The 22,635-nt window shown below is 37.2% G+C and overlaps 1 protein-coding gene across 10 annotated transcripts in view; it reads left to right on the top strand.

Moving 5' to 3' along the window:
* CDC14B (cell division cycle 14B) overlaps nt 1–22,635 on the top strand; it is a 129,980-nt gene that overhangs the window by 66,416 nt on the left and 40,929 nt on the right. For 6 of the 10 annotated variants that reach the window (XR_005721807.1, XM_040245355.1, XM_040245376.1 and 3 more), the window contains exons 2-4: nt 9,410–9,500; nt 10,043–10,118; nt 12,046–12,138. Coding sequence is in view for 9 of the 10 variants with exons in the window: in XM_040245355.1 (XP_040101289.1) it covers nt 9,410–9,500; nt 10,043–10,118; nt 12,046–12,138 (260 nt within the window). In the remaining variant the exon portion in view is untranslated. Of the gene's footprint in view, nt 1–7,466; nt 8,074–9,409; nt 9,501–10,042; nt 10,119–12,045; nt 12,139–22,635 lie in introns of those variants that run through there. The other 4 variants (XM_040245394.1, XM_040245372.1, XM_040245385.1 and 1 more) reach the window with 1 other exon arrangement.

Below are 22,635 nucleotides of genomic sequence, written 5' to 3'. Positions count from 1 at the left end.
GGGCTGAATTCCTTTAGATTGACTGATTTGATCTCCTTGCAGTCCAAGGGACTCTCAAGAGTTTTCTCCAGCACCACGATTCAAAGCCATCAGTTCTTCAGCCGTCAGCCTTCGTTATGATCCAACTCTCATATCCATACATGACTGCTGGAAAAACCATAGCTCTGACTATACGGACCTTTGTCAGCAAAGTGATGTCTTTGGTTTTTAATACGTTGCTTAGGTTTGTCATAGCTATTCCAAGGAGCGAGCATCTTTTAATTTCATGGCTGTAGACATCTTCTGCATTAATTTTGGAGCCCAAGAAAATGAAATCTGACACTGTTTCCACATTTTCCTCATCTTTTACCAAGAAGTGTTAGGACTGGATGCCATGACCTTAGTGCTTTGAATGTTGAATTTTAAGCCAGCTTTTTCCACTCTCTTCTTTCACTTTCAAGAGGCTTTTTAGTTCCTCTTCACTTTCTGTCATTAAAGTGGTATCTGCATATCTGAGGTTGTTGATATTTCTTCCAGTAATTTTGATTCCAGCTTTTGATTCATCCAGCCTGGCATTTTGCATGATGTTCTCTGCATATAAGTTAAATAAGTTAAGTATATAGCCTTGACATACTCCTTTCCCAATTTGGAACCAGTCCATTGTTCATGTCCAGTTCTAACTGTTGCTTCTTGACCTGCACACAGGTTTCTCAGGAGGCAGGTAAGGTGGTCTGGTATTCCCATCACATTAAGAATATTCCACAGTTTTTTGTGATTCACACAGTCAAAGGCTTTAGCATAGTCAATGAAGCAGAAGTAGATGTTTCTTTGGAACTCTCTTGCTTTTTCAGTGATCCAATGGATGTTGGCTATTTGATCTCTGGTTCCTCTGCCTTTTCTAAATGCAGCTTGTACATATGGATGTTCTTGGTTCACGTACTGCTGAAGCCTAGCTTGCAGGATTTTGAGCATAATCTTGATGGCATGAGTGCAATTGTATGGTAATTTGAACATTCTTTGGTATTGCTTTTCTTTGGGATTGGAATGAAAACTGACCTTTTCTAGTCCTTTGGCCACTGCTGGGAGAAGGCAATGGCACCCGACTCCAGCACACTTGCCTGGAAAATCCCATGGACGGAGGAGCCTGGTAGGCTGCAGTCCATGGGGTCTCACAGAGTCAGACACAACTGAGTGACTTCACTTTTCACTTTCATGCATTGGAGAAGGAAATGGCAACCCACTCCAGTGTTCTTGCCTGGAGAATCCCAGGGATGGGGGAGCCTGGTGGGCTGCCATCTCTGGGGTCGCACAGAATCAGACACGACTGAAGCGACTTAGCAGCAGTGGCCACTGCTGAGTTTTCCAAATTTGCTGGCATGATGCGTGCAACACTTTAACAGCATCATCTTTTAGGATTTGAAATATCTCAGTTAGAATTCCATCACCTTCGATAGCTTTGTTCATAGTAATGCTTCCTAAGGCCCACTTGACTTCACACTCCAGGATATCTTGCTTTAGGTGAGTGACCACACCATTGTGGTTATCTGGGTCATTGAGAGCTTTTTTGTAGAGTTCTGTGTATTCTTGCCACCTTTTCTTAATCTCTTCTGCTTCTATGAGGAGCTTGCCATTTTTGTCCTTTATTGTGCCTATCTTTACATGAACTGTTCCCTTGGTATCTTCAGTTTCCTTGAGGAGATCTCTAGTCTTTCCCATCCTATTGTTTTCCTCTATTTCTTTGCATTGTTCACTTAAGAAGGCTTTCTTATCTCTCCTTGCTATTCTCTGGAACTCTGCATTCAGTTGGGAATATCTTTCCCTTTCTCCTTTGCCTTGTGCTTCTCTTCTTTTCTCAGCTATTTGTAAACCCTCCTCAGACAACCACTTTGCCTTTTTGCATTTCTTTTTCTTGGGGATAGTTTTGGTCACTACTCCCTGTACAGTGTTACGAACCTCCATCCATAGTTCTTGAGGCACTCTGTCTCCCAGATCTAATCCCTTGAATCTGTTCCATCACCTCCACTGTATAAGGGATTTTATTTAGGTCATACCTAAATGGCCTAGTGGTTTTCCTTTCTTCAATTTGAGCCTGAATTTTGCTGATGATCTGAGCCACAGTCAGCTCCAGGTATTGTTTTTGCTGACTGTATAAAGCTTCTCCATCTTCAGCTGCAAAGACTGTAATCTATCTGATTTCGATACTGACTATGGTGATGTCCATAAGTAGAGTCTTTGTTGGTGTTATTGGAAGAGAGTGTTTGCTATGACCAGTGTGTTCTCTTGGCAAAACTTTGTGAGAATTTGCCCTGCTTCATTCTGTACTCCAAGACAAAACTTGCCTATTATTCCAGGTATCTCTTGACTTCCTAGTTTTGCATTCCAGTCCCCTATGATGAAAAGGACATCTTTTCTTAGTGTTAGTTCCTGAGGTCCTATAGGTCTTCATAGAGTTGTTCAGCTTCAGCTTCTTCAGCATTAGTGGTTGGGGCATAAACTCAGATTACTGTGATGTTGAATGGTTTGCCTTGGAAATGAAATGAGATCATTCTGTCATTTTTGAGATTGCAACCAAGTACTGCATTTTGGACTTTTTTATTGACTATGAGGGCTACTCCATTTCTTCTAAGGGATTATTGCCCAGAGTAGTACATATAATGGTCATCTGAATTAAATTTGCCCATCGTCATCCATTTTAGTTCCTAAAATGGATGATTCCTAAAATCTCAATGTTCACTCTTGCCGTCTCCTGTATGACCACATTCAATTTACCTTGATTCATGAATCTAACAGTATATACAACCAATTGTCACTACAGCATGTGTTGAGCATTCTTATTTTTACCGTGGCTTCTCAGGTGGTACAGTGCTAAAGAATCTGCCTGCCAATGCAAGATACTTGGGTTTGATCCCTGGGTTGGGGAGATCCACTGGAGTAGGAAATGGCAACCCAGTCTAGTATTCTTGCCTGGAAAATTCCATGGACAGAGGAGAGGGGCCACAGTCCGTGAGGTCACAGAGAGTCAGACATGACTCAGTGACTGAGTGTACACACACTGTTACTATTGATCTTCAATGCTACCTGTGTCATAAGTGAAGTTTCTATGTATATGGGGTCTGTTACTGAGCTCTAGAGAAGGCAATGGCACCCCTCTCCAGTACTCTTGCCTGGAAAATCCCATGGATGGAGGGGTTGGTAGGCTGCAGTCCATGGGGTCGCTGAGAGTCGGGCACGACTGAGTGACTTCCCTTTCACTTTCACTGAGCTCTTGTATATAATAGATAGAGATCTAGTATATGTGTCAATTCTACATGCCTAAATTATTGCAAGTTTTAATATTTGGTAGGGCAAAGGCCCCTTTATATTTGTTTTCAAATTGGTCTCAGTTCTTCTTGGCCCTATGGTCTTGTAGATTAATTTTAGGATCAGCTTGTTAAGTTTTGTATCTTCTAGGCAGACAGTCGTGTATAAATAAGTACAGTTTTGTTTCTTTCTAATTCTTCCCTCATTTCTTTTTATCTTGGCATCAATGAGCACTTCCAGTTATTACATTATTAAACAGAAGTCATGGCAGTAGAAATTTTCATATTGGTTTTCATTTTAGGGAGATACATACTTATGAAGGCATGAACTACGGTATTTCTCCAAGGTATCTGGAAGATAACCTTGATCAGTTTAAAAATATTCTCTTTTAGTCCCATTGTATAAAGTATTAATTTGGAATGAGTTGATTTTAATTACTTCTTCTGTGGGTTTCTTCCATAATCTGTTCATGATGTTGGACTCTTTACTGTTGAGCCACTGGTAAGATTAAATTTAATATGCTATTGGCTATTTGTATTTCTTTTCTTAATTGTTTGTAGCCTTTATAGAATTTTATTTTCTATTGGGTTTTTATATTGTTTTACAGATTTTATCGTTGTGGTGATGATTATATATTTTCTGCAAGTTTCTGTTTTTTTTTTTTCATTATACCTTGAGTTTTGTGTCATGCTTAAAAGTCCCATTTAAATTATAAAATTAGTTGGTATAATTTTTATAGTTATCTGACAGCTATTAAAAATTTACTTCATTTGGTCTTTGTTTTATATAATATGTCAGATTGGTACCTTGTTTTCTTTTCATACTTATAGATATTTGTCCATTACTGAGTAAGGCCTTCTTTGTGACTGATTTTTCTCATATACTAGGTTTTCATATTTGCCTGGGTTCACGTTTCTATGTTGCTGTGCTAAAATCTTACTGTTTTAATTATTCTTGCTTTATATTTAAGGCAAGTCTCTGAGGCAGGAGTTTAAAATTTTCAGGCTTCAGGCAAAAAGCCTGTGTTAAGATCCTGATTCTGCTACTTTACAAGTTTGTGACTTTGCTCAGGTTGGTTATTTTGCTTTTTTAGGTTAGGTTTCCTTTCCTGAAAAATACTGATTGTAGTAGTAGCATTTGCTTGTGAAGAAGGCTGAGTGCCGAAGAATTGATGCTTTTGAACTGTGGTGTTGGAGAAAACTCTTGAAAGTCCCTTGGACTGCAAGGAGATCCAACCAGTCCATTCTGAAGGAGATCAGCCCTGGGATTTCTTTGGAAGGAATGATGCTAAAGCTGAAACTCCAGTACTTTGGCCACCTCATGCGAAGAGTTGACTCGTTGGAAAAGACTCTGATGCTGGGAGGGATTAGGGGGCAGGAGGAGAAGGGGACGACAGAGGATGAGATGGCTGGATGGCATCACTGACTCGATGGACGTGAATCTGAGTGAACTCCAGGAGTTAGTGATGGACAGGGAGGCCTGGCGTGCTGCGATTCGTGGGATCACAGAGTCAGACACGACTGAGCGACTGAACTGAACTGAATGAGCTTATTAATGTAATACCTGCCACTAAACTCTCAATAATTGTTAGTTGCCATTGTTTTATGAACATTTCTTCCTATGCTCCTCTTGGTTACTCCTCATCTCAAGGAACAAGGGACTAATGATAGATGAGAGTGGTGGCTAGTAGCCCTCTCTGAAGGACACTGTTCAGGTGGAGCCTGTTCTTTGGCCTGTTCTTTCTTATTCTCAGGAGATGTGAATTCTCCCTTCTGCTTGTCTGACAGGGAGCTCACTGAGCGCAGAGTTCACTACCCCATAGGGAAGACTTGCACTTCTCCAGTTCCTCTGCCAGGACTTGTGAAGTCAGTCTGGTTCCAGGGGGGAAACAGAATGGGTGGGAAGCTTATTGTGTTTAGAGTTCTTCTCATCATTTCTACTGAAAAGTAGATACTGTGTTATCATTGCCACCAGACTACTACATACATTTCTCAGTTGGTTTAGAATATAACTCTCTCTATTTTATGATGAACTGGGCTTCCCTGGTGGCTCAGACAGGAAAGAATCTGCCTGCAATGCAGGAGACCTGGGTTTGATCCCTGGATTGGGAGGATCTCCTGAAGAAGGGCATGGCTACTCAGTCCAGTATTCTTGCCTGGAGAATTCCATGGACTGAGGAGCCTGGTGGGCTACAGTCCAAGGGGTCGCAAAGAGTCAGACATGACTGAGCGACTAACACTTTTCATCCCAATAGCTAGTTGTTATGTAGGAAAGTGTTATGAATGTAACAAATACTTATTAAAGGAAGAGGTAGTAAACTAGAGACCCATAAGCTATGTCAGAACTGTAGACAAATTTGGCACAAGGATGGATTTGAATGTTCTTGTCAATATTTAAAAACCATGAGATGTGGTAACTTTGTGACAGAGTGTAGGGTAAGAAAGTTTACCGCTTCAGTACTTCAGTTTTGTTTTTGTCTACAAACACATTAAAGGGAGGACACATGGGTTTACAATAGGACAGTAAGTTTAATCATGAACTTTTAATCAAAAGGTTTTAAAGAGACCTATTTTCCAGCTCCAGTGTTCTAATAAATAGCTCTCATCCCAGCACTCTGGCCTCATTGTAGTTTATCACAATATGACTCTAGGATAACAATTTGAGAATATCTTGTGCACAGGTAATGGGACATAAGAAAATCAGTGATTCTTCCTCACCCTGTAATATATAAAACATTTCCTTTGGGAACTGAATTTCAGGTTTGGACTTGGAGGGGAAAATCTCTCCCCATTTCTATGTAGCTCCTTCTGGTTTTATTTGGGTTTGTTAAAAGAAACTGGATTTCAAGAGATGGTAGCACTAACCAGTTCTGTTGTTTAGAAGTGTGCAAAGGACATTTTCTAGATTGTCTTATACTGTGTTTACTGAATGCTCTGGGTCTTAATGAAGTCAGCTTTGAAAGAACACTTTTAGCTGGCAACTTTACTTTTTAAAAGCTTTATAATTTTGAATAGGTAATATGTGCTACAAAATTCAAAAGTTACAAAAATGAATAAATCTTCCCTAATTACAGATAGTTTCCCCCTATAAAGACAAACACCAGGTTTTTTTGTGATTCCTTCCAGAGATATGCAAGATTTCATATACAGTCATATACATATGTGTTTTAAATATGTACCTATAAATCATTCAGCCTGTAAACACCTGTAAAGATATCCATCTTGGCAATCTTGCCAGTGTTCAATTTTCATCCTTGGAAATTTCTGCCAAATTGCCTTTTGTTGCCCTTCATGGAGGTTGTCACAGTTTGCATTCTTACCCACAGACTATGAGAGTGCCTGTTTCCCCACCTCACCAACACAGTGCTTATCAAACTCCTTCGATTTTTGCCAGTCTGAAGGAAAAGTAGTACCGTATAGTTTAAATTTTATTTTTATTATTTCGCCCTAAGATAAAATTGAAGTTGGGTGTGTTCTTGAAAATATTTTTCCAGTGTATGTCGTGAATTTGTATTTATTGCCATGAAGACTATTTTTCAAATGTTTACCAGTTTAACAGATTCTCATAGCTTATAGATATTTTCATTTAGAAAGATATTCTTCATTAAAAAATAATTCAGTGTTTTGTTTTTTACACTTAAAAACATCTGGTCTGTCTGGAAGTTTAGAATAAGGTTAGGAGATAATGCAGGTTTACTTTTGAGGCAAAAATGTATATATTGTGATGACAAATAAAAGTGTAATTCTTGGGAAAGAGTAGTTACTGTATTGCTTGTTCGTCTTAAGGGAGAGTCATTGCAAACATTTTTCACGGATTATTAAAGTAACTCTTTTCTGTAGGAATCCTAGAATACAGAAGGAAGTAAAAATCCCCCATGATCCCACTACCATATTATATATAACAAAATTAGGACCGTATTCATACTGCAACCTACTTTTGTTTTCACTGGAAACTAACATAGGTTTAGAAAATTCTTAAATTGTCGTTTAGCATCGCGTCAGAATTCCTGTTTTTCAACCATCCAAATACTTTTCTGAGGAGAAATCTAAGGCCTTTAAAGGAATGAATGACCTCTGTCTGCTTTAGGCGTACCTTTACATTTTGAACAGTTTTGAAAAGGCCCCTTTAAAAGGAGACACCAGCACTCGGGCGAGCCACTCAGCGAGTCTCCACCCCAGAGCGGAGGGAGCTCCAAGCCCGCGGGGGTTGTCGAGGCGCCGACCTCTCCGTGCGGCCTGGCTGTAGCGTCCCCTGGTGGCGGCGGCGAGGACGGCCGAGCACAAGGTTGGGGGTCAGATCCACTGCCAAGCCCTTCTCTTCCGAGAAATCCTTTTAATCGGTTTGGGAGCCGCTTTCTTAACCAGGCCCGCGTTTGCCTCTGTGACCTTCTGCTGCACCTCCGGACCTTGAGTAGAGACTTGCGGCGCTGGAGGGGCCTGCTCTGCAGATGACCGACCGCCGAGTGGCCCCGAGGAGGGGCGAAACTCAGCCCGGGCGGCTGGGGCTGGTTTCCGCACCCGTCCCTCACCACCGCGTCTGGGGCGTTTGTGAAGTTTTGAACTTCCGGGGTTGGTTCTCCTGAGCTTTTGGTGGGGTGGCCGGCCGAGGGGCGTCGCTGTGTCGAGTGTTTGGGCGCGGCCCTTTAAACTTTTTTGCTGTTTAAACTTCGGGGGTGTGGTCGCGGCCCTCCTCTCCCTGGCCGCCCGGTACTTCCCTCTGCCCCGCCTTCCAGATGCTGTGGAGTCATGAGCCGGGAGGGTGCAGGGACCCCTTTGGTGGCCGAGGTGATCAGAGGTGAGTGCGGAGGGTGCGCCTCTGGACAGTCCCTATTTAGAGGGCATCGGGCAGTGCCCAGGGGTCGAGGAGCCCCCATTGCTGCTCAAGACGCGCCTTTAAACTTTGGGACCAGGGCCGAGGCTATCTCATGGGCGTGGGTGGCCTCCCGGGACTCCTAGTGCTCAGACGTGGTCCTGCTTTGGGGTGAATCCACATTGACGTGTGCACTTGGGACCCTTGTGTCCTTACACCATGGCTCGTAGGCTCTCCACCTCGGAGCAAAATCCCTGGTCGCTGTGCATGGGGATCAAGGGTCATTTGTGGTTGAAAAGGAGTAAGCTCCGTCATCTGTTTGAGTGTTTGTGGTTGCAAGACGTTTTAGTTGACGCATTCACAAGAAAAATATAGCAATTGTGTGCACTGAATTGTAGGCAAAAATTGCTTAAATTACTGTTTGGGAAAGGGATGCCAGCTGGCGTCTGTTGTTTCTTACTATTTTAAGGGTTGTACTTGATTTTGCCATAATTTGAATGTAAGTATTCTACTAGCACTACTATTAGTATTACTACTACTAGTTATTGCGGCATACTGCTTCCCCAAGGATTTTGGGACAACTCTTTGGGGTGGGGTGGGGTGGGAAAGGAAGGGTGGAGCCTCCTAGCAATACTCTGTTAACATTCTTGCTAAACCTCACAGCAGCCTAACTTGATTTATGCAATGCAGGTTCATCTCATACTCATCATACAGAAAACTTTCATTGCCTCTGTTATAATGGTAATTTGTCTGATTGTAAAAATCACTGCAGAAGTAGTGGTTCCGGATCAAAAAAAGTGACCCTCAAGAACACTGGATAACCAGGATTTGTTTTGTGTTCTGTAGCCGAAAAGATTAATTTTGAAGCAATTTTGAGAGCGTTGTCTTTCTGCTTAAAACATAGCTTCTTATTGAAATAACTTTTTAGGATGTCTTGAAAATATAGCGAAACATAGGGAGAATCATCAAGGCTGGTGGTCTAGCCATGAAATGCCTGCTGCCTTGCTGAAATTTTTAAATCTAGAATAGCTAATGTTTTGCAATGAGAGGTTCATCCAAAAATTGAGTTGTATCACTATGTGAAAAGTCGCTTACAGCTCTTGAAACTAATATTGAAGGCAACTTCTCCTTTTTAAAAATTGTTTCTTTATTATTACCCACCAAAATAGAACATTTTGAAGTTACCCATTGATACCCTTACCATAGGTAAAACATGCATGGAAAAGAAATTTTTTTACTTCATCTGAAAAGAGTTGCATCATGATATATGAAACGTTTTTAATAATGTGAAGGAAGGAACATTACAATTTTTCCATTTCAGATCGCCTTTGTTTTGCCATTCTCTTCAGCAGACCAAAGAGTTCATCAAATGTACATTATTTCAGCATAGATGATGAACTTGAATATGAAAAGTAAGTATTGCTTTTTTAAAGATTGTTAGTAACTTTTGTTTATTTTGAAAAATCTAAAGGTATGTTTATAAAACTGGAACAGTGCAAATCTGTTGATTGTTAGTTGCAGCATGATGTAATCCTTGGTAATAAAATAGATCCTTAGGAGGGGAAAAATCAAAAAGTGAAAGAATTCTCCTAAGTTTAACAATTTACATTTGAAATTATAATAGTTTACAGTATAATGAGATATAAACTAGTGTACTAAGTTAGATGATTTTGCCAGTGGAAAAATGTGTGGAAAAATAGCCTTTTTTATTCAGAAAGTATTTTTATGTATTATTTGAGGTTAAATTTAAAGGTGTTGTAGCGCTTATCGTGTTTTTTAATAGTCATCTTTTACCAGAGTATTTCTTCTATTGGTCAGTAACGTTTAAGTTATATGACCTATAATAATTTGGTGTGTACTCTCTTGCTTTATTTTGGTCTCATAGCTACAAAAAGGCAGTTATATTCAGAGCATCTGGAACACGCATACACATTTTTGTGTTTCATTTTTGCAGCTTCTACGCAGATTTTGGGCCACTCAATCTAGCAATGGTTTACAGATACTGCTGCAAGATAAATAAGAAATTAAAGGTAAAGTACTTTTTACTGAGGTTTCATTTAAGTAATCATTATTAGCCTGATCTTGTGGCGAGGAGGGGGAATCTATTTTTAGAAAGGCGATGCCATGTTTTTCACTACAGTGGTGTTTGGGATAGACATGTGGTTTATTGTTTTATGAAGTCATAGCGTGTCTGTTTTTCTAGAGTTTTGATGGAATGGTTTCAGTTTGGGTCATTTGATTCTGATTTGGATTGGTGATGTTTAGGTACTTGAAAAGCCAAAGTGGAAGTTGTTAATAAAGTGAATCTCTTATTGTCTGAACTAATAGAACTGAAACCTAGCAAGAGAAGCTTTCCTTCCTTTGGTCTCTGTTCTTTCTCCCTTCACTGTGATAGGGAATGTTAGGAAACTAAGAGAAATCAGTTCATCTGTTATACCTTGAAATCAGTTATTATACCTTGAATCTCTCATGATATTTTACTACTTGTGACTCTTTACTTGACCCTTTACACATATGATTAAGGAGTAGGGAAACAGGAGCAAACAGCATATATTTAAGATTCTATCGCTAAATTATAAGAGCTTGTTACTGTTGGTTTGAACTTAGACCTTATTCATTTATTTTTTAAAAAACTTTGAATTATTAGTTTTATAAAATAAAAAGTTTATATACTGCTATCAATTCTAAGAGTCACTGTAAATTCTCAAGTAGAAATACTGGATTTAGGGGTAGGTACTCTTTAAAAACAAGTTTATTCAGTTGATTATTTATTAGACTACTACACAGAAATAAAACTCATTGTCAACTGAAAATTATATTACATGAAAATTAATTAGTGAGTAAGGCAGATGTTTTCTCCCTTGAACATCAGACTTAAAATTACACATCAGAAGTACTTGGCCATCTAAGGACTTTTATACTTTGGGTCAATGAAGATTATATTCATCCTTTTTTCAAAATTAAAAAATCGTTAATATTTACTAGAACAACTTGTAGCGTATTGACCATCCAACCTGATTGAAACTTTGATTCCAGTTCAATTAATAGTGATAAAAATGTGTTGAGAATTTATAGTAAGAGTGTCTTATGCTTAGACTGCTTGAGGGCTGGTTGGGTGGTGGTTGTTGTTTTAAATCAACTTGGATCTCTTACTCTGTGTAAACAACTAAAGGAAAATTCATCATGTACACATTCATCATTGAAATACTCAAACACTGGCTCACAGAAGTGAGGGAATACTGTGCTTATTCAGCTGAATATGTCCTATTTCTTACCCTTAATTGAAACATTTCAACTCAAGTTAGTGAAGTACATGTAAGGAAGTACTAACAAATCATGTTGTTCCTTTGATTTTACTTTCTATATCCTTTTTGTTTTTAACTTAATCAAGAACAGAACATCCTAGCAACACCCCAGGAACAGCCTGTTTACGCTCTCCTGGTTATCTCTGTACCACCCTCCTCACTCCACTCCTCCCTACCCCATTCACTATCCTGATTTCTAACAGAATGAATTATTTTACCTATTTTTGTACCCTTTTCTTTTAATTTAAAGGTTTCAGGAATAGATTTTTGAAAAAAATCAGACAATAGGGAAAGGAAAGACGATCTCTTTCACTGCCTTTTTTTTCCCAGCTTTTATGTGTTCTTTCAGAGATAGTCTATACTTACAAAGTGTATCTGTTTGTATCTCCTCCTTTTAAAAAGATTGAAGTGTGGTTGATTTATGATATATTAGTTTCAGGTGTCTCCTCCCCTACTCTTTAATTGTACATTTGTTCTATTCCAAGAGTATGTCTTTTATGGGAATGTACATGGTATTTTTGAGTATCAATTTAAAAAGTCTTTCTGAATGATTCAACATTGTGAGATCCAGAATTTATTTTAATCACAAAATAAAGTTTTTGAAAACTTGAAATTAGAAAGGAAATACTAGCAACTGTTTATCTTTATGCAGTCCATTACAATGATGAGGAAGAAAATTATACATTTTACTGGCCCTGATCAGAGAAAACAAGCAAATGCTGCTTTCCTTGTCGGATGTTATATGGTAAGTATTTAACTACTTTTCTAATATATTAGCGAAATCATGTACAGTAGTAGTACTTATAGTTGGCGTTTTGATATTACTTTTTTCTAAGACATCTTGATTTCTTGCCAGAAAGAACATCTTTGGCTTTATAAAAATTGACCAAGTGGGAAAGTCTATGGAGAGGGTAAGGGGTATATGGGAGATATCTATAACTTCTATTCAGTTTTGCTGTTCTGAACCTGAAACTGCCTTTAAAAAAGTCTATTTTTAAAAAAAGATCAACTACTGTGAATACCTTTTTAAGTGTTACAGCACTTAAGTTTAGAAAATAATGACCCAAAGCTATGTTTCTATTAAGTCATGATACATGTAGTAAAGTTATGAAAATAAGAGTCAGGATTTCGATTGATTTATAAAAACAAAACCAAAATACATAAAAAGTGTATCACATGTGGTTAGAGTTCTTTATAATTTGAGTACAGGACCACGAGGTATGATTCTGAACATCTCAAAGCATATAGCAGAAGGACATGGCATGTCAATATTGTAGGAAAATGGGTAACATACTGTGTAGATTATACCCAGCATTGAGTGGGTGGTCGGTTTAAGTCATTGGAAGACTGTTTTGGAATAGCCAGTATTTCATGACTTATGAGTTTCATTTATTTGTAAATATCATGGAAAGTATTTGGTTATTTAGAGTCAGGTTTTGTTTAGTGCTTTCATTCATCTCTAGGAGTACTTAAGTGACAGATTTTCCTAAATAAGCCAAGAGGCCCTTCTGGAGTGGTGGTCTTCATGTTTTTGGCGGTGTGGAACCTAGCTGCTCTACCAAATGGGGAAAAATGTCAAGTAGTTATTCTAGATAAAAAAAAGGGTTGGTGCTGGAGTTCTTGAGGTAAGTTGTTTCTTCCCCCAGGATGCTTCTGTCATGCTTTCACTTAAAACTATTTTTCTGACGTGTAGTTTGAAAATGTGGAATTTACAGTGATTAGACCAAAAAGTTCACGGTACTTGTTGAAATTGCACCTCAAAATAGATGGATAGTTTTCTTTTCTATGTTTATGGTATATCATTAACAACAATGACTAAGGCCTTTTTGGGGTTTGTGTTTGTTTATGTTCACAAAAGTAATCAAGAGAAGCGATTCTGAGATAACTAAGTTATATTATCATCTCTGAATGTATGAAACACAGGTTGTAGATTATGTTTCTTAAAATTTGTTTTTTTTTTAAGCTTACCCAGATAAGGACTTATACTTTTTGGCTTTTGTCATCTTTCCTGATGTTTATCGTACTTAGCAGCAAAACTCCTGAGGGGGCAGTGCTGGTAGGGGGCTATGCAGGATCCCAAGAGAAAGAGAATGAAGAAGGTAGCTGTTTTAAGTCGGGTATTTGGTCCCATTACTTGGCTAATCACTGGGGAGAGGAACACCACAGATTAAACTGTGATAACTTTCCAGGAAAAAGGACACAGCCAGAATTCTTGGTGTTCATAAAGTATTAAAGAGAACCCTGAAGGAAATGGCTTTTGGTGTAATAGTAAAAGTCTTTCTTGCCCAGGAAAAAAATCTGGAATGGCTGAAGTTGTTTCATTTAAGAGAATGTTCCCCTGAGCAGAGCACACAGCGCTCTCCTGGGCTACTTCGGGGTCAGTCAATCGTCTCTCTCTGGTCAGATGAAGTGATCTCTAAAATGGTGGGATCTTGAGTAGCCAGATATGGTGACTTCATCCCTTAGAGGGTAGCTGTGGGTATGGTGGGAACCAAGGGTTGTCTTGGAAATAAAACACTTCATAATTGTATAAATAAGAAATCTTTTTAGATTTTTTTGCTGTTTTATTTTATTTTATTTTTTTTAGCTAGTGAAAAAACTAGCTATAGCTCAATACCCATTGGCCTATTGATTGAAAATGTGTTGGCATACTGGTTCCCAGTTTGGTGTTAGCCTTTTGACTTTGTTTATGGTTGTATTTTGCCATGTAGAAGTTTATTTTTCTACAGCTAATATGTTTTAGATTTAGAAATCCATCCAGGGTTTTACACTCCCAGGTTAGCACTGATTTAACTGGTTGGGAAAATGTCAGGTAAACAATTACACTTGAGTTCATTCCTCTGTTCAGTTAGAAGCCAGCTTGGCAGGGGGTTTATGGCTCTTGGCTGTAGCAAATGGCTTTGTAGCCATGACTGGCTGGCTCAAGTAGGAGATTGGGGCTATAATGATGCTAGGTGGGGAAACAGGAGAAAAACTTCTAAGAAAAGGAGATTTATTAATAGTAGCAAAGGAGTGTCAAGACATAAATGTGGCTACCCCAAGTAAATAAGTAAGTAAGTGGTATAGGTTTGATCTGATTGAAGACTATGGAGTTCTCTGATTAAAGATTTATAGAGATGAGTGAAAATTCCTTAAAAATTGACCTTCAGGTCTGATGATCTTTTCTGCAGTTGTTTGAGGAATTTTGGAGATAATAAGGCTTTTTAATGACTGACTTAGAGGGTGGTGTAGTAATATTAAAACAAAAGCAAAAAGTCTGGAGGAAGTATAGTCAGGAAGAAGTATTCTAAATGGACTGATTCTGTTTAAAAGGACTGACTGTCTTTTTATTAAACTCTGGGCCTCTGAAAGGAACCATTCTCCTTTCATACTATGCAAAAGGACCTAATAGAGGGTATGGAGAGAGTGAAAGGATAAAGTTAGTAATTCTGTTTATTTTTTTTACTCTAACAACAGAAGCAGTTAGGCTTTACAAATACTTAAAATACTCAAATACTTAAAATAGGATTGACATGTCTGTACTTATATTTAGTCCTTTTGTCAGATGGTCGGGCACCATGTGTGGTGTAAGAAATAAGAAGAGTGGCTTGACTTTTCACTGGGTTTCTAACTATTAAGTTCTGTATCAGTCACAATAAAAGAGTTGAGGGACATAAAAGATAGCTGAGTTTTGTGCGTGTGTGTGTGTTGTTGTTGTTGTTTTTGAGAAAAGGATAATTTAATAATCATAGCATTTTACAAAATGATGTTTGCTGCCCTGTTGTGATAAGTCACTGGCTGTTTCCTAGCCCGATTTTGGGGTGGTGGTACTTTAACCTGTAATTTCAAGAAAGGATGAAATTCTAAGTGGAAAAGTAAATACTTTTCAAAACAAATTCACTTTTGTGAGAGCATTTCGAAAATAAAAGTTTGAAACTTTGTCATTTTGTTATAAAAAATGTGTACAAATCCCATGTTCGGACCCTTGAGAAACTTAGAAAAATTTCTTTCAAAAGATACTTTTATCTTTATAGAAGCAGTGTATGTCCACCAGTATAATTTTATCACATGACTGTTTTTTGTCAGTGATCTGCTCTTTCATTTGAGTACATGTTGCATCATCTGTACACCCAGATTATATTTGTATTTCTCAATTAATCCAAAAGTCTACACCAATATCTAATTCAGGACCATATATTGCATATGGTTGTTGTGTACTTAAATCTCTCTCACACATGGTCCTTTTTAGCTAACATTGATTTTTTTTTTTTTTTTAAGAAACCAGACCTAGTTTCTTGTAGAAAGTTCCACCTTTTGAATTTCTCTGGTTTCTTCTTTGTGGGTTTTTTTTGTTGTTGTTGTTCTTTTTCTTTTATTTGTGGTATTTTTTAAACTTGTTTCTCCATTATTTGTATTTCTTGTGAACTGAAAGTTGTATCAATAGGTTTGCATTAGTAGTATATGTTATATCAATCAGAAACATAGAATACCTACATTACCATTAGTGATGCTATGGCCACTGGATTAAATGCTAACCATCAAATCTCTTCAATATATTGTTTTGTCCTTATGATTTAAACATTCTGTGTGGGGTGATTTTGGAACTGTTTGTATATTCAGTTCCCTATCAACCATGTGTGTTTTAAACAATCAAATATGCTTGATTGAATCAATCATTTTACTAGGGTATCAGTATAACATTTTTCTAATTATTCATTCTTCTTTCACTTATTAGCTGCCTTACTTTTATGAGAATTAAGCTTTCCCTCATTCAGTTGGGACTGTTTGGTTACCCCGAAACCAATTTTCTTACCGAGAAGGCAGAATGAATAGCCAGTTCCCTTTAATAACCAGTTTTTGAAGTAAAGTATTACACTAATAGCCACAAAACAAAATTTTAAAACCAGCTTTAACAACATTTCAATAGATTTTTAACTCATTTGCTAAATATTTGAAAAATGTGCAGCACTATTCTAGCATCTGTTGATTGGCATTTAGGAAATTGGAAATTTACTAACCAAATGTACATCATTGCTGAACAGGATTAAAAAACTAGTGTAATCAATCCTGCACTTGCATTTACACATCATGGTAAATGATATATAATGATATATTAAAGGGATTTGATTGTTGTTGTTCAGTCACTAAATTGTGTCCAACTCTGTCACCCCATCCATGGACTACAGCACTCCAGGCTTCCCTGTTCTTCACCAACTCTGAGTCTGCTCAAACTCATGTCTGTTGAGTTGGTGATGCCATCTAACTCACCCTCTGTCTCCCCTTCTCCTCCGGCCCTCAATCTTTCCCAGCATCAGAGTCTTTTCCAGTGAGTCAGCTCTTCGCATCAGGTGGCCAAAGGATTGGAGCTTCAGCTTCAATACCAGTTCTCCAATGAATATTCAGGGTTGATTTCCTTTAGGATTCACTGGCTTGATCTCCTTGCTGTCCAAGGGACTCTCAAGAGTCTTCTCCAGCACAGCAGTTCGAAAACATCAATTCTATAGTGCTTGGCCTTCTTATGGTCCAACTGTCACCTCTGTCTGTATGTGACTACTGAAAAAAACCATAGGTTTGACTATACGGACGTTTGTCGGCAAAGTGATTCTCTGCTTTTTAATACACTGTTTGTCATAGCTTTTCTTCCAAGGAGCAAGTGTCTTTTAATATCATGGCTGCAGTCAGCATCTGCAGTGATTTTGGAACCCAGGAAAACAAAGGTTGTCACTGTTTCCATTTTTTCCCCCATTTTGGATGCCATGATCTTACTTTTTTGAATGTTGAATTTTAAGCCAGCTTTTTCATTCTCCTCTTTCACCTACATCAAGAGGCTCTTTAGGGATTTGATGGTTAGCACCTAATCCAGTGGCCATTTTTTGCACCAATAGTGGTAATTTAGGCAGTCTCTTTTCTGATGTGATACAACATATACTAATGCACAAGCCTATTGATACAACTTCCAGTTCACAAGAAATACAAAGAATGGAGAAACAAATTTTAAAGACTATCTTTTTCAGTTACCACAGCCATTAAAATCAAGAATTGAAATAGCTGAACTTGCACCTAGGCTTTTAAATCAAGATTTTAAAAAATTGAAGTATATCAATCACATTAAAATTTATTAATATTTTAGTGAACACAGTTTTTAACATAATTACAATATATAATGATTCATTTTAGAAATGTCACCTTTTCTATTTAGTTTCTTATGTGTATACTTTATAATAATAGTGGTATATTATTATACTGGAAGGAATAAACGTTAATTTCTAGTTGCAATCAGCTGTTTGGAAGAGGCCATTGTAAAGGGTTTAGGGGTTTCATTTCAGAAGTTGAAGGATTTAGGTTCAAATTGAGCTAGCTTTTAATTTCAGTCTGATAGACTATCTGGCACAAATTAAGCATGTACTAAATGTAATTTTCTGTCTTTTTTTGGTTCTGCCTACCATTATTACACCTTAAATCTGCTTTTTATATTAAAAAACAAAAATGATACCATTGTATTTTACTGGTTATCAGCTTTGGTTTTATCTTACTCTCTCAACATTTATATTTTCATGCACATATACAGTACTTGGCTCTTCCATAGGCTCAATGTACTTTTGAGAACTTGCCTGGGAAATGAACCGTTGTTTCTAACATTTTCTGTGGTTAAAGCATCCTGAATGTAAAATAAATGACACAAGCAAACTGTTGGTACATAATTTGCAAGTTTGCCCTCTTGTAATGTTTAATAGATTACTTTGTAGAGATAATTATGATAACATACAGATTCCCTGTTCAAAATGTCACTGTCTATTATTATATTTTTGTTTTAAGCAATTTTTAAGCCTTCAGAATGGTTTACTTGTAAACATTTATACCAAAAATTGTGATACTGATGAAATTCTAGGAATATATTAATTCAGCCATCTGTGAGTAGAATCCTAAATTTCATTGAATTTGAGATTGCTTCAACAGTTGTAATAAGAGCTCAGGGGCTTAATTTGTTATTTAATGATGATCTTTTGAACCTGTCATCCATTTTTTTCTTAATGATTTAATTATTTTGGACTCAGAAACTCAATGCTGGGTTAAGGTGGCTGCAAGGTGAAGGGATTAGACGAAAATTTAAAATAAGGCGAGCTGAGGGGAAAGTCTCTGGAAGCAGTGTGTGTGAATTCAGCTCAACAAATAGCAGTCTAGACAGGGTAACGGAGACTGGGAGACAGAACCAGATGGGTCTGCCAAAGTGTTCGTAAACACCTATCTCTGGGCAAGCACCCGTCCTGGGTATCTGTGAAAGGCAGGGCAAACAGCAGCCAGGCAGAGGGGGTGTGCGGTGCCCCAGAGCCACAGAAGGGGGCCAGCGTGGCCCTGTGGTGGAGGAAGCTGGCTGTCGCCACCATCGCTCATCACAGCTTTACTTCCCTTTTCACCTTGCTGAGCCTAACTGATACTTCCGCTCTCTGTGAGACTTGCTAGGGGCTAGCGTTTATGGTGTTTGCAAATCTGTGAGGCTTCTGTGCAATTTTGGACCCCATTCTTGTTTTAGTACTTGTTTTACACAGTTTCTTATCTATAAATAAGGATTAAGAGTATGGTCCAGGGTGAGCAGTTAACACCAGTGGTTAAAAAGTAATAGCTTGCCAGCTTTAGGTAACCCACAGAGTATTTATAATTAGTAGTTTGTTTTTGCTGATGTTTAAAAATTAGGTGTTTTTATTTTAAAAATTTGGGATTTTTGCTTTGTCTCAAAAAAAAGTCCCTGCTACTCACATAGTACATCCATTTACCCTTATAGCCAAGGCAAATTCCTACATATTTATTAGTTGTCTGGCCATGGTAGAGATGTGTTTGCTACGCCAGAGTTCCAGTTTCCTTTTATCATTATACCAACCTACTGTACATACAAATAAAAGTAATGTGAGAGGTTAAAACTATTGAAATGTAAGGCTATCCCTTTTTTTTTTTTTTAGAGTGATTTGGGATTTTCTTTTTTTAACTAGTATTTGTTAACTAGCAGGAACTGTGACAGTGATGTTCTCTTATTTACTTTTTTAAATCACATAAATTGCTTATTGCAGATAATCTTTTCCTTGTTCAACTTTTTTATTCAGCAGTTGAATCTTTAAACCTGTTTCCAGTTTTCATTGATTTATGAAAATTATATGTTAATCTGGATAGTGATTTTTTTTTTAAAAGATCATCAAGTTCTTGGCATTGGAATGACAGTGTCATCTGGCTGATGTGGAAATAATTAAACACAAGAAACGTGACATTTCTCCGTGAGGAATAATTGAAAATAGTTTACTGGTTTATTGGGCTGCCACATTTGTTGTTGGAATTTAAATACCCTTTGTTATGATTAACTCAGATGACTTGGCTTTTTAAACTCTGCCAAAGGCTTGTCTAAGTATATATATATATATATATATATATAAGGCTTCTCTAAACTTAAAAATGTTCTGTAGGAAAATAGAAATGAGAAGCACTTGTCTAAACAACTGTGCTTTATTATTTGAGACCTGAACTGTCAGAATTAAAACTATAAATGATCAAGTTGTGATCTTTTTGTTTCAGTCCACTAATTTATCCATTGCTACTTGAGCCTCTCCCAGTATTGAAACATAGATCAGCTATCCAAAATCAGAAGTTTTCAGAGAGGCTGGTTTAAGTAGATGGTAATTTTTAAAATGGGGGCAGTGAAAGTCGTAGAAATGGCTACAGTATTGTTCAGCAAAAAATAAAACAAACCAAAAAACCCCACAGTATACAAAGCCATGCTTTTCATGTATCATGAAAAGCACTACTGACTTCCTAAGTATTTTCTACCCCAATATTTTATTTTTCCGGTGAGATTGCCTTTTGCTCCTTCAGAGACATTGCTTACCCTGGAGAGAGAGAACAGGTTCTCTTTACTTACGTTTCCTAAGCCATGCGGCTTCCTTACCATTACATTTCTGTACTTGCCACATTAAAAAAAAAAAAAAATTTAGCCACTTTCAACAAACTGAAATGATCAGTTGGTAATAGTTTATTGCATTACTTACTGTATTATCTCTTGGTACTGTACCGACTATGCCAACACTTAGTGACTTAAAACAACAACTGATATTCTCTCTAACGGTTCCTGTGGGGCATGTATTTGAAAGTGGCTAACTTGGGTGTGTCTGCTTCTGGATTCAACTGGGCTGTAGTTATCTGAAGGCATGACTGGAGTTAGAGAGGATCCACTGCTTAGATGACCTGGTTTACATCCCCAGCAAATAGCACCGGTTTTTGCCAAAGGTCCTCAGATCCTTGCCGTGTGGGCTGCCCTCACAAATAACAGCTTGATTTGCTTCGAATGAGGAGTCCTAAAGAAAGCACGGTAAAAGCCACATTTTTATGATCTAGCCTCAGAAGTCACATTTCACCGTTAAATCCATCTGAGCCACCAGGGAAGCCGGCCACTGTTTACAGAGTGGTGACCTGTTCATTAAGGGTGAAAATATCAGGAGATGAATATTGTTGGGGCTGTCTTGGAAGTTAGCTATTACAGTTGTTTAATATATTGATATTTTCTATTTTGGGATAGCAACGTGCAGTTAGAGTGACCATTCTATATATATAGCTTTTCATGAAAATACACCAAAAGAATTTGATAAGCGTATAGTTTCCAAATTGCTGGGAATACAGTGATGCATCGTAAAATTGTATTGATTTCGAGTTTACTAATTTGAGAATTTAGGTTAATATAGGAGCCATTTTAAGGATTCTTCTCAAGAACAAATTAATGATAATTTTATTTGGGAAGGGCTTTTGACTAGGGAAGTGGGTATAGAATTAAGAATTATAGATTGTTAGAAAACATTTCTTTGATTGTTACATGTTTAGTCCTCTGGAGCTGCTATAACAAAATACCAGAGACTGGGGAGGCTTATAAATAACAGAAATTTCTTTCTTACAGTTTTGGAGGCTGAGAGTCCAAGATGGGGCTGACAGCATAATCCAATGAGTGCTCTTACATGGTGGAAAGGCCTGGGGGTCTCTCTGAAGTCTCTTTTATAAGACACTAATCCCATTCTTGAGGGCTTCACTCATGACCATCTCAAAGGCCGCATCTGCTATTAATACTACTATCACTTTTGGGAAGTTAGGTTTTAAACATGAATTTTAGATAGGACACAAACATTCAGATGATAGCGTTATATAACAAACTTATTCTGAATCTATAAATTTCCTTCAGCTGATCTCGTTGTACCTAAAGTCTGTGTTTAAAATTTTCATCGCTAGCAATTTACGTTCTTTATTTCCATAAGAAGAAATGTTACATTGTTTTTGGGTTCTTTGAACTGAATTTGTATTCACAATTATTTAATGTATTAGAGGCTGTTTTTGTTTTGAAAGTTAGAAGGAAATAATACCATTGCAATTTTAGTAACTAAAGAAACCAAGGAACTACAGTTTTGAGTTGGAGGAATTATCTTTAACCAGTACTTAAGGAAAATTTTATATAATTTGAGAGAAGGTTGTATTAGAAATGTATATATATGCAAATACATAAGTGAATCAAATCTTATTCTTACCCTCACTGACCCCCCAAAAAAAGATTTAAAAGACTTTTTTTCTTAAAGTAATATATTAGATAAATATAAAATGTTGAATGTGATTATAGATTTTGATTAATTAATTCATGGTAGTTTACAACCTTCTGTGAGTCAGTATTACTGTTCTTGAAGATTTGTCTGAAACTTGATAAGAAAGCATTCCTTTGTTTTGGGGATTGATTGTTCTTTGTGGGTTTATATGCTGCTATAGATAAATACGTGTTAGAAGATTCTGTGTAGTTGATCATAGTTCTATATTATTTTTAGAGTAAATGGGGTAAAATCATTTTTAGAAACAGGATAGACATCTCCATTTATGAGTCTTAAAACAAAATTGATAAAATGCCATCTGGAACCTGACTAGTTTTAAGATACATCCTTCTCTAAGTTTCAGAGATTCTTGCTGGATTTTTTATTTTTATAATTTTTCTTAATCCAGTGATGTTTTTATATTTATACCAATGTGTTTTATCAATTATTTTTAAGTTTCCTAACTATTATAAGTGAATTTAAGTTCACGAATTAAGCATCAAATCAGAGTCCATACATGATTTATGCATGTGGAGTTACAGTGTAACATAAGACTTGGATTCTCACTTCAGAATGTTCACAATTTGGTAGAAGAAACAGCTCATTTGTATAAATCTAAGTAATGGAGATTTAAAAAATTTAATTAGTTAAGTAGTTAAATTCTT

The sequence above is a fragment of the Oryx dammah genome, unplaced genomic scaffold, assembly GCF_014754425.2.
Source record: "Oryx dammah isolate SB20612 unplaced genomic scaffold, SCBI_Odam_1.1 HiC_scaffold_1, whole genome shotgun sequence".
In the NCBI taxonomy this organism is placed as follows: Eukaryota; Metazoa; Chordata; class Mammalia; order Artiodactyla; family Bovidae; genus Oryx; species Oryx dammah.
Note: the sequence above shows the minus strand (reverse complement) of the source record. Positions and strands in the feature narration are given on the sequence as shown.